This window comes from Liolophura sinensis, chromosome 2 (assembly GCF_032854445.1).
Source record: "Liolophura sinensis isolate JHLJ2023 chromosome 2, CUHK_Ljap_v2, whole genome shotgun sequence".
Classification (NCBI taxonomy): Eukaryota; Metazoa; Mollusca; class Polyplacophora; order Chitonida; family Chitonidae; genus Liolophura; species Liolophura sinensis.
Window position 1 is genome coordinate 25,579,590 of NC_088296.1, and position 12,507 is coordinate 25,592,096.

Sequence of the window (12,507 nt, forward strand, 5' to 3'; positions counted from 1 at the left end):
CATACAGAGAAGGACTGTACAAATCCATGCCGAATGTGTGACTCAGGGCTTCATACGGTCAGTGACTGTTGTGCGAGAGCAATGTCGTACGCGGCGCGAGTTAAGGGAAACCTACCGACTATGCGCCGGTATAATAAGGAAGACGCCGTAAAACAAGATAACATTGATATTGACGTCAGCGACGATGAAGACCTATTCAACGCACCTGCCATGGAACTGGTTCAAGACAGCGAGGAGAACGAAGACGAAATCGACGGGAATGGTGATGACAGCGCCGATGAAGACCTCAGCGACGACAGCGAGTCTGATAAGGAGATGGACGTCCGGGAGAATACTAAGAACACCGAAGAAGTGGATGTTGGTGATAATGAAACGTCATCAGCTTTCCCGAGGGTGAAGAATGTGGTCGTGGCTGACGTGCACGCTCCCGACGTGAGTTCACCAGTCCCAGTCGAGGAAAAGCGAGCTAAGTTGGACAATGGCAGTACAGACGAAGAGGCAGCGTCATCTATCCCGCCCAGTTCCCATCCTACTGATTATGATGGTGTTGATGCCGATCAGTCGTCAGACTGTATGACGCCGACTCCATCTCAGGAGGGGGACACCATGCTTCTGGAATACAGGAAAAGAAAATCGCTTGCTTCTCGTGCGAGGCAGCGAATGAAAAGAGACAAATGAGTTGTAGCGTAATTAGGACTCTCTTATTTGACCACAATGGGTATGTACGCTCTACCTTTACTTATTTGTATAATGAGCTTAAATAATATTCGTTTTGGGACTTTAAACATTAATGGTTTACGGGATCCGTCCAAACAAGAACATGTCAAGCAATTTGTTTTCGATAAAGGAATTGATGTACTATTCTTACAGGAAACACACTTCGAAAACTATAATGACACTAAATATTTGCAAATCCCGGGCGATGTAAGGTGGGCGTATGGGTCAAATCGAAGTTGTGGGGTGGGAATAATTATTAGGTATACGGTAGACTGCTTTATACGGAAAATACAGAGGTGCCCTAACGGTCGCTACATAAGCCTTAGGGTTGAGCTCAACAACACTGCTTTAAACCTTGTTTGTGTATATGCCCCTAATAATCCAAAGGAAAGAAAAGAGTTTATTTCTAATCTAGATAATGTGATGCAGGGCAGTGAGTTGGTTATTATGGGTGGGGATTTTAATTGTGTTGAGAGCATTGAATTAGATAGAGCTGGCTGTGCCACTAATGGAAGGAATGATGGAGTGGACGAAATTAATAATTTGAAAAGAGATTTTGGTATTTGTGATATTTTTAGGAAACTGCATCCGAATAAGAATTGTTACACGTGGTCTAGGCGCCAGTGTGCCAGTAGATTGGATAGATTTTATATCCCTAACGCTGTGTTTAAGTATGTAACCCAGTGTGATGCTGTACATGTGTCTTTTTCTGATCATTCGTGTTTGATTTTTGATATCTCTTTTGAAGATGTCATTTCATGGGGGCCGTTCTACTGGAAGTGTAATACGTCTGTGTTAAATGACACGGAGCTTGTTGATGATATTAAATCCGTCTTCCATGATATTTTCTCTGTCTGTACAACTGGTCATGCAGATCTAATAGACAGATGGGAGACATTTAAAAGGGAATGTAAAGACAGAATTCGGAGTTACTGTAAGGAGAAATCTATGAACAAAAAACGTGAATTGTTGGTACTTGAACAAGAATTAAATGCGTTGAAATCTAGTCCAATCATTAACTGTGAGCGTATTGACAATGTGAAAAAGACTCTAAATGCCCTTTATAAGTCGAATCATGCGGGAGCGGTTATCCTTGCTAAAGCTGTTAATTTTGATCAGGGAGAAAAACCAACCAAATATTTCATTAGACGAGAAGTTGGTAGGGGCAGAAAGAAGATGATCAAAAGTATTACTTGTCATAGTGATTCTTCAATATCCCATGAATCTCAGGAAGGTATTGCTAAGTGTATAAGGTCGTATTATATGAAATTGTACACTGAACAAGATACTGACTCCTCCATTCAAGATGAGTTCTTGTCATCGCTTCCGATGTTAAATGACGATTGTAAAACTGCCTGCGAAGGCCTTTTGACTGAACAGGAGTTGTTTTTTGCAGTGAAAAATATGTCTAAAAACCGTTCGCCGGGATGCGACGGTTTGCCAGCAGAGTTTTATGTACAATTTTGGCCCCTTTTTTCGGGTGTGTTTACGGATGTAGTTAAGTACTGTTTTCACTCGGGTAGATTAAGTAATTCACAGCGTTCTGGGTTAATCACACTATTATGTAAGGACCCCGACAATGCCGAAAGCATAAAAAACTGGAGGCCAATTAGCTTACTAAATGTAGATTATAAGATTGTTTCTAAAGCTTTGTGCAATCGGTTAAAAATGTGATCGATACAATTGTACTTCAGAATCAGACATGTGGAATACCAGGCCGAAGTATTTTTGACAACCTTCACTTATTACGAAATACATATGATTATGTTGAACAAAAAGATTTAAAAGGATGCTTTCTTAACTTAGACCAGGAGAAAGCCTTTGACAGAGTAGACTGGTCATTTTTGTTCAAATGTTTAGAGAAATTTAACTTCGGACCCGACTTTTGTAAGTGGGTGCAATTATTATATACTGACATTACAAGTAGTGTTATTGTGAACGGGCACATAACAGAAGAATTTAAACTGAGTCGAGGTGTCCGACAGGGTTGTTCTTTGTCACCATTATTGTATGTTTTGTCCTTAGAGCCCTTTATAGCCGCCATTAGAAACAATGACGAAATTAATGGTGTACGGTTACCCGGCACAAATAAGGAAACAAGAGTGTCGGCATTTGCAGATGATACGACTGCAATTTTATCTGAAGAGAGTTCTGTTCCGCATGTAATTAAACTAGCAGAAAGTTATGGAAAAGCCTCAGGAGCAAAACTCAACTTGTTGAAAAGCACGGTTCTTCCCATTGGTAACTGGGACGAAACTAACGTGCACAGTGGTGGGCTTAACATCACTACAAATTCAAAGATTTGTGGGGTATTTTTTGGACCAGATCAAACAGAACTCAATTCCGAGCGTGTTTTAAGTAAGGTAAAGAAACATGTATCAGCATTGAATGGAAGATATTTGACCCTACGGGGGAGGTCTGTCTTAATTAATACAGTTGCTTTAGCTGTCTTATGGTTTTCTGCACAGTGTACTCTGTTGCCACCTAAATGTGTCAATCAATGTTCCCAAACTGTGTTCAGATTTTTGTGGGATAACAAGCCCGAAAGTTTGAAGAGAGTTGTCGTACATAATAAAATAGGGAATGGAGGTCTAAACGTACATAATATAGAATGTAAAATAAAAGCACTTGTTACTCGGCATGTTTTAAAATTAATTCATGGAACAACAGCGGAATGGAAATACTTTGCCATCTGTTGGTTGGGGTTACCCCTAAGGCATGTCTGTCGTGAATTCTGTCGTTCCAATGTCCCACATTCTGAAAACATTCCACCTTTTTATAGACTGGCCTTGAGCGCCTGGAGGGAATTCACCACAAGTGTACAGCAACCTGTAACATTGTGTTCAAGCAGGTATATTTATGAATATTTTGTAACAAAAATAGTACATTGTCCAAGAGCAATGGTGTCTATGCCGCATTTGGACTGGGTTAGAATATGGAAAACTGTTTTTCATCAATTCTTAGATCACAATTTGGTCAACTTCAGTTACAAGTTGGTTCATGACATTTTGCCCGTTAAGGAAAAACTTCTTAGGAGAAATGTAGCCACCGATGACTTGTGTGTTTTTTGCTCCCTGTCTGAAACTTGGCAACATCTGTTTGTACAATGTAAAATAGTTCAGGATGTGTTTAATGACTTTAACCGGATATTTGTTTTGTTTGCGAACTACCAACCAAATATGGACTCGGAAACGTTAATTTACAAGGTATTCAATTCCACCTTTAACCAGGAAATTAGAGCGGTGATGGTGTATGTCATATGTGTTCTTCAGTTTAGTATTTGGTGTGCACGCAACGACATAATATTTCAGAAAAAAACAGGGATTCTGTTGCTATTGTTAAGGCCGCCAAAGGAATAATTAAAACCCGTATTCATGTTGACTTTTTTCGACTAGACAGGCCATCTTTCGAGAAAATCTGGTGTATAAACAAAGTCTTCTGTACATTACGGAATGATAAATTAGTGTATTTATTGAAATGAGCAGCTAATGTGCAATTGATTTTATTCACAAAGCGGTAATCTTTCCTGTGATATTTTATTTTAATTAAGACTGCTTTGTGATTTCAAAAGTTTGTGATAGCCGGGTATTGTTAAATCTTGTGTATTTGATGACAATCTGGGAATAAATTCAACAATTTTCAAAAAAAAAAAAAAATACACGTGCCTTCCAAATGCTCTAGCCACACATTTTATACATGGAATCTTTTGTCTCAGCTACAACTGGTTTTATTGCGCATGTGTGTAGCAAAGCCAGTTCTTAGACAAAATAAAGCACACCCTTATCATCAATAATTCATAAACAAAGCCACAAACTGGCTAGAGATAAAACCTACGCGCAAATATCCCGGCTGTCAATTACTCAATCCTCGGAGGTATAGTGGTCAGTATCCCCGCCTATCATGCGGGAGACCGGGGTTCGATTCTCCGCCGGGGAGATTGCAACAATCTTTTTGTTCTTTTGTCGTGTTTAAAATTGCCAATCTGTCCAGTTTCCGCTGGTATGTCCTACACGTGCCTGCCAAATGCTCCAGGCAAACATTTTTATACATGGAATCGTTTTCGTCAGCGACAATTACTTTCACTGCGCTAGTGTGCAGCAAAGCCAAGTCGTACACGAAAGGTAAGTGATGCCCTAATAGAACTTCTTATTTTGGAGGGGGGGGGGGGGTTGGTGCGGGGACAAATGTTATTCTGTGTATTTTAGGGTGTGAAGATTCTTGTTGGTTGGAAGCCTGTCATTTTTGATTTACAGGTGAAAGCTGGGTATGGAAATGATTGAAAGTCTCTAAGCTTTGGGCTTGTTTGTGTATAAAGGTGAAAGTTTGAAATTATAGGCGAGAGGACACAAGGAGACAGGTGGTGATGAGGCTGCGAGTGACGTCCCCTTGGCGTTGCTAGGCACGCCTGCCAGCTGCCGGCATAGACAGGTCCAGAGTTGCACGGTAAACCTTTATCAACATTTTTATGGCTTCTTTCTCCCAGGCCGGGCCAGGTATGTTTCAAAGCTTATTGGCCACGTTGTTTTGGACAGCGCTAATCGTTAACATTGTTGCATATGGAATATGAATGGGGCTCTGTGTCCAAATAGATGAAATCGTAATTTTTAAGGAAAACGGCAAGTCTGCTAGAGATAAAAACCTACCTGAAAACGGACATGTTTTCTTTTGTGCGTGTGTTGTTGTTGTTTCTGAAGGAGAGGCGCGTGCCGAACCACATAATCTTTTACCCTGGCTTCCTTAGAGAAGTCAAGAATTTCGAATTATCGATTTAAAAAGGCGATTATACATGGGAAACGCAAATTGCAGGCGGTACTCGCTATGGCATGGTAGATTGATGAGGAAATACGCAATCCCTACCATATGCAATGGAATCCAAACCGCGTGGTGGGCTCTGTTTTACCTGTAGTACATAGGGAGATTATACAAGCATATTGAAGCAAAATATATATCAGATAGAACCCAGCTGAGAGTCTCCTAAATGTTGATTAGAAGACAATTGCTAGATATCTGGGGAACAGACTGAAGAAGGTAATTGGATCTGCTATCAATGAGGGGCAGGACATGCTGTGTTTTTAATGGAGATATAGCAGACGCAATATGAAGTTTAAGAGACGCTATGTAGTTTGTAGAAAACGATAATGTAGAGGCATGCTTTGTTAAGTTCGAGCACGAAAAAGCCTTTGATAGAGTCTCACATAATTTGTTTTTTTCGATATTAAGAGCGTATGGCTTTGGTGAAAGTTTATGTAAATGAATACTAATTATTTTACACCGACATTACAGGTGCGGTGAAAAGTAAAGTGGCATGTTACTGCATATTTTCTAACATGTCTTTTGTTCGTTTTGAGCGTTGAGTCGCTTTGTGCATCAATCAGACAATCGCAATCAATTAAAGGGTTTAGCTAGTTATTCTGGGTACAAAAACACTATGTTTACTTTTCCAACATGCGGATGACGCAGGTGTTACCGTTGCTGGTGGAGAATCCCAACACAAATGTCACAAATACAGTTAAATAATATGCTGAGGCGTATAACGCCGAGGTAAAGCTGATCTAACTGATTTGGTTCGTGTTCTACGCCGCTCAAGAATAATTACAACGGCGGCCAGCAATATGGTTGGAGGAAACCGGGCAGAGCCCATAGGAAGCCAGGGCCATCTACAGGTTGCTGTCAACATTCCCAAGTTAGAAGTCTGGTGTTCGGGAGCTGTAAATAACGTGGATTATTGAAACATACCAGTAGCCAGAGATAGTGTTAAAAAACTTAGGTTTTGTCAAGGCCGGGATCAGAGACTGTGTGATGAACTAAATTGGAATAAAAAATATTAAATCTATTGTTAACATGTGGAAACAAGGCAAATTGTCCATCCAGGGGAAGGTGTGTATCATTACGACTTTATCAGTGACGAAAATTTCGGCTGTTTTTCCCATGCTCACAGTTTTATCAATGGCGTGAGTGAGTGCTTGGGGTTTAACGTCGTACTCGTTATCAATGGAATAAAGGACGATTGTTTTCCATTTTCTTTGGGACACCGAGACCTCTTTGGTATCATTTGGAGAGATGATAAACGAGAAAAGCAAAAGTGGCCTGGGACTAACGGATAATAGCGTGTTGGGTGAAAGATTTTAGCCGAAAGTGTTTGGGTAGATTTTTGAATGAGGCTTGCACTACTGTGTGGAAAGATTTCTTTCGTTTGCTCTTGTCAGGATGGAATAATTTAACTTCATGTTTTCCGCTGTTTTTATATGTCGGTAAATTCATAATAAAGACAACCCCAGATATTACCACTGCTTGGCTGTTCTAATATTTACGAATGCAGGATAACTGAGTCTTAAGGCTGGTAGTCTAGTGAATGAACACAACTATGGCATCCCGCGAAAAATCGAAGTCGTCCTGCAACCCGGCCCGTTGTTAAGCGGATTGTCCATGCTAAAAGATAGGACGAGAGCAGCTGGCTCGATCGACCCAAGAAAACCAAGGGGAATAACTCTTGCTGGCTTGCTGGTACATCTGTGTGTGGAAGTTTGAATGGTTTTGTGAGTAAAATACTATGGAAGTTTTGTGGACTGGGATTTCTACATATCCGTGATTCCAAACATTACTGGATATCCCTACACGTCTCATCAGTTCTCTCTACAATGTCAAACCCCAGATATGTAGTAAAATAATATAATCGAGTCCGATTTCCGATTGTAATTCGGTGTTCTTGCCTGCGCCTTTATCTGCCATTTAGCCAGACGAGGTCGTTATATCGGTCACGATGAGCATTTGCTTAGATCCCGTTAAGCAGGTCATGTGACCAGACATGATCCCTCAGATGGCTCATCAGACGAAAAATGGCGGACGCCGATAATGCGGTAGAGCAGAGCTTACTCGTCACTTTATTCTTAAAACAGCGACGTCGTCGTTTACGAGCTTCTTATCGACGAAAATGGGTGAATGGATGACTGGTTTATTTATTTATTTGATTTGATTTGTGTTTTACGCCGTGTTCAAGAATATTTCAGGTCCCGGGGAAAACCAACGACCATCAGCAGGTTGCTGGAAGACCTTCCCACAAACGGCCGGGGAGGAAGCCAGCATAAACTGTTAAGCCCTAACCCATTAATTAATCATTTAAACCATAACCTATCAGCTAATCATTTAGTCATGTCCGTGAACACCAACAAGACAACACATAGCCTATGTCACCGGATACACACTGAAAATACAGGTAGTAAAATATTTAATACGTAATTCTTGCAGTAAAAGTATGGAAACAAACCTAATACTTGTGTACGGAACGATATTACTCATTCGTTTATCGGCAGACCAAACACTTTCAGTTGTTGTTGTTGTAACCAAATAACGTCTGTTCACAGTCTAAGTGAGACAACCTTAATGAGTGTTTTGTTTGTGTTCATGTTACGACACGTCTGCTTTACGATGATGAAACTACTCCACGTTTTGCCTCTGATCTGGTCGTTTCCTTACGTTGTCATGTTATTGCATCCAAAAGTCCCGTTTGAGTTCTCATAGTGCTGCCGCGAGTCGTTTATATCAATCTATCGAATCATATTAAAGCGCTCAAGATTATTGAACCACTTTGTGAACGACGACAACGACACACGAACTATATTTGTCTAATATTATTGCTTGCTTCATAATGTATACCTGCTTAAAAGACGATTCTGCTGATGGACTAAACAAACCCTGGGGCCTGGTCTCTTTGCATTATTTTCATGGTTTAGTGATTTTATACTGTAACTTGATATTTAACAATTCTATACCACTGACGTCTAATATCTATTCTGCTTAAGCCGTGGTCCTAAAAGAAGTCTAAGTAGCTACTAGTTAAGCATTCACATGAACAGTTACACCCTGTCCGGTTTCCTCCCACTATATAATGTTCGCCGCGGTCGTATATTAAGTTAAATATTCTTGAGCAAAATGTAAAAAACCAATCGAATAGATAAATAAATGAATAGTGAGAGTAACACCATGGCTGAGGTTAATTAATAGAACGCCTGATTTTACCGATTTTGTGTGACCATTTACCAACTATCACGCTGTCGACTTTACTCTCTCTGTGTTGTAACTTTATTCATACTATACTGTGGCCCATAAAGTTAGAATAAATTTTGTTCTGACCCAGTCTTCGAACTTATTTTTCTTTGAGCGCCTCAGTAATCATAGTAGATCCGTCTTTGTCGTTTGTAGAGGAGACATTAGAGGAGACATTAGAGGAGACAGCGGTTTCCCGCCACACTGTGAATCGAAGATTACAACAACAGGATTACTGAGCAAGACAAATGACTAAATGTCCAGGCCTAACCGTTCATCACCGGCTTGTTCGACTGTGCTGGGCTAGGGAGCACGGCAGACTACTGCTCGGGCACTGGCGACATGTTGTCTTTACGGACGAGAACATTACATTCTTGATCTTGTAGATGGAAGACAGAAATGACGGTTCAGGAAGGGGCTAGCGGTTCAGTGATGGTATGGGCCGGTATTCAGTATGAGGGAAAAACGCCGTAGGTGGTCTCAACGCCATCGTATACCTGTGCATTCTGGGAAACCACTGCCTTCCCCACACGCAAGAAGGGTGTATGAAAACAATTTTCGGCTCCAGTACCGTAACACTAGGCCGCACATGGGCACAGCAGTGAGAGAATTGCTTGAAGCAGATGGGGTGGAGCATGGTTTTCTTGCTCCCCTGAAATGAACCCTGTCGAGCATGCCTGGGATGCCTTAGACCGAGCCATCAATGGCAGGGACAATCATCCCCAAACTCTACAGGAGCTAGCCCTGCCTCTGACTGATGAGTGGGATACCCTGCCCATTGACATCATCAAGAACCTTGTGGGCAAGTGCCGCAGGGAATACGCTGCCCATTGACATCATCAAGAACCTTGTGGGCAAGTGCCGCAGGGAATACGCTGCCCATTGACATCATCAAGAACCTTGTGGACAAGTGCCGCAGGGGATACGCTGCCCAGTGACATCATCAAGAACCTTGTGGACAAGTGCCGGAGGGAATACGCTGCCCATTGACATCATCAAGAACTCATTCAGGCACTCATTTTGTCATGTGTCCATAAATAAATAATAAAGCAATAAAATATCATGCATTTGTAAGATGTTGCCGAAGATTTACATACATTTACAGCGTGTGATTAAATACGGTTGATGGCCGTGTGGTGTGGTTAAACACGGTTGATGGCCGTGTGGTGTGATTAAATACGGTTGATGGCCGTGTGGTGTGGTTAAATACGGTTGATGGCCGTGTGGTGTGGTTAAACACGGTTGAGGGTCGTGTGGTGTGGTTAAACACGGTTGAGGGTCGTGTGGTGTGGTTAAATACGGTTGATGGTCGTGTGGTGTGATTAAATACAGTTGATGGCAGTGTGGTGTGATTAAATACAGTTGATGGCAGTGTGGTGTGGTTAAATACGGTTGATGGCCGTGTGGTGTGGTTAAATACGGTTGATGGCCGTGTGGTGTGGTTAAATACGGTTGATGGCCGTGTGGTGTGGTTAAACACGGTTGAGGGTCGTGTGGTGTGGTTAAACACGGTTGAGGGTCGTGTGGTGTGATTAAATACGGTTGATGGTCGTGTGGTGTGATTAAATACAGTTGATGGCAGTGTGGTGTGATTAAATACGGTTTATCGCCCTGTGGTGTGATTAAATACGGTTGATGGCCGTGTGGTGTGATAAAACACGGTTGATGGTCGTGTGGTGTGATTAAATACGGTTGATGGTCGTGTGGTGTGATTAAATACGGTTGATGGCCGTGTGGTGTGATTAAATACGGTTGATGGCCGTGTGGTGTGATTAAATACAGTTGATGGCCGTGTGGTGTGATTAAATACGGTTGATGGCCGTGTGGTGTGATTGAATACAGTTGATGGCCGTGTGGTGTGATTAAATAGGGTGGATGGCCCGTGTGGTGTGATTAAATACAGTGATGGCAGTGTGGTGTGGTTAAATACGGTTGATGGCCGTATGGTGTGATTAAATACGGTTGATGGCCGTGTGGTGTGATTAAACACGGTTGATGGCCGTGTGGTGTGATTAAATACGGTTGATGGCGGTGTGGTGTGATTAAATACGGTTGATGGTCGCGTGGTGTGGTTAAATACGGTTTATCGCCCTGTGGTGTGATTAAATACGGTTGATGGCCGTGTGGTGTGATTAAATACGGTTGATGGTCGCGTGGTGTGATTAAATACGGTTGATGGTCGCGTGGTGTGATTAAGTACAGTTGATGGCCGTGTGGTGTGATTAAATACGGTTTATCGCCCTGTGGTGTGATTAAATACGGTTGATGGCCGTGTGGTGTGATTAAATGCGGTTGATGGTCGCGTGGTGTGATTAAATACGGTTGATGGCCGTGTGGTGTGATTAAATGCAGTTGATGGTCGCGTGGTGTGATTAAATACGGTTGATGGTCGCGTGGTGTGATTAAATACAGTTGATGGCAGTGTGGTGTGATTAAATACGGTTGATGGCCGTGTGGTGTGATTAAATATGGTTGATGGCCGTGTGGTGTGATTAAATACGGTTTATCGCCCTGTGGTGTGATTAAATACGGTTGATGGCCGTGTGGTGTGATAAAACACGGTTGATGGTCGTGTGGTGTGATTACATACGGTTGATGGTCGTGTGGTGTGATTAAATACGGTTGATGGCCGTGTGGTGTGATTAAATACAGTTGATGGCCGTGTTGTGTGATTAAATACAGTTGATGGCCGTGTGATGTGATTAAATACAGTTGATGGCCGTGTGGTGTGATTAAATACGGTTGATGGCCGTGTGGTGTGATTGAATACAGTTGATGGCCGTGTGGTGTAATTAAATACGGTGGATGGCCCGTGTGGTGTGATTAAATACAGTTGATGGCCGTGTGGTGTGATAAAACACGGTTGATGGCCGTGTGGTGTGATTAAATACAGTCGATGGTCGTGTGGTGTGATTAAATACGGTTGATGGCCGTGTGGTGTGATTAAATACAGTTGATGGCCGTGTGGTGTGATTAAATACGGTTGATGGCCGTGTGGTGTGATTAAACACGGTTGATGGTCGTGTGATATGATTAAATACGGTTGATCGCGGTGTGGTGTGATTAAATACGGTTGATGGTCGCGTGGTGTGATTAAATACAGTTGATGGCCGTGTGGTGTGATTAAACACGGTTGATGGTCGTGTGGTGTGATTAAACACGGTTGATGGCCGTGTGGTGTGATTAAACACGGTTGGTGGCCGTGTGGTGTGATTAAATGCGGTTGATGGTCGCGTGGTGTGATTAAATACAGTTGATGGCCGTGTGGTGTGATTAAACACGGTTGATGGTCGTGTGGTGTGATTAAACACGGTTGATGGCCGTGTGGTGTGAATAAACACGGTTGATGGCGGTGTGGTGTGATTAAATACAGTTGATGGCCGTGTGGTGTGATTAAACACGGTTGATGGTCGTGTGGTGTGATTAAACACGGTTGATGGCGGTGTGGTGTGATTAAACACGGTTGATGGCGGTGTGGTGTGATTAAACACGGTTGATGGCCGTGTGGTGTGGTTAAACACGGTTGATGGCCCTGTGGTGTGATTAAACACGGTTGATGGCGGTGTGGTGTGATTAAACACGGATGATGGCCCTGTGGTGTGATTTAGATTGACGTACGGGTAGAATCACCATTGGAAATGTAAGTTAAGCTCTAAAATGTCAAATGTCCTCAGTGGACTAGTGCCCGCGTGCTAGCGCAACACAACACAGGAGTCTCTCACTCATGCTGACGTGGTGAGTTCAAAA

The 12,507-nt window shown here is 42.3% G+C and overlaps 2 protein-coding genes across 2 annotated transcripts; one reads left to right on the top strand and one right to left on the bottom strand.

Annotated features, from left to right (window-relative positions):
* Positions 1-81: 81 nt before the first annotated feature.
* LOC135462607 (uncharacterized) lies at positions 82-8,999 on the top strand. The gene is made up of 2 exons (XM_064739831.1): positions 82-484; positions 8,917-8,999. Exons 1-2 carry the CDS (start codon positions 82-84, stop codon positions 8,997-8,999), a joined length of 486 nt encoding a protein of 161 aa, XP_064595901.1.
* Positions 9,000-9,498: 499 nt separating this feature from the next.
* Positions 9,499-11,884, bottom strand: LOC135462608 (histidine-rich glycoprotein-like; the record flags this gene model as incomplete). Its single annotated transcript, XM_064739832.1, has 4 exons — positions 9,499-9,607; positions 9,971-10,199; positions 10,662-10,851; positions 11,561-11,884. Coding segments are annotated over 4 exons (852 nt in total), but the record flags the coding sequence as incomplete, so codon positions are not given.
* Between the last annotated feature and the right edge of the window lie 623 nt (positions 11,885-12,507).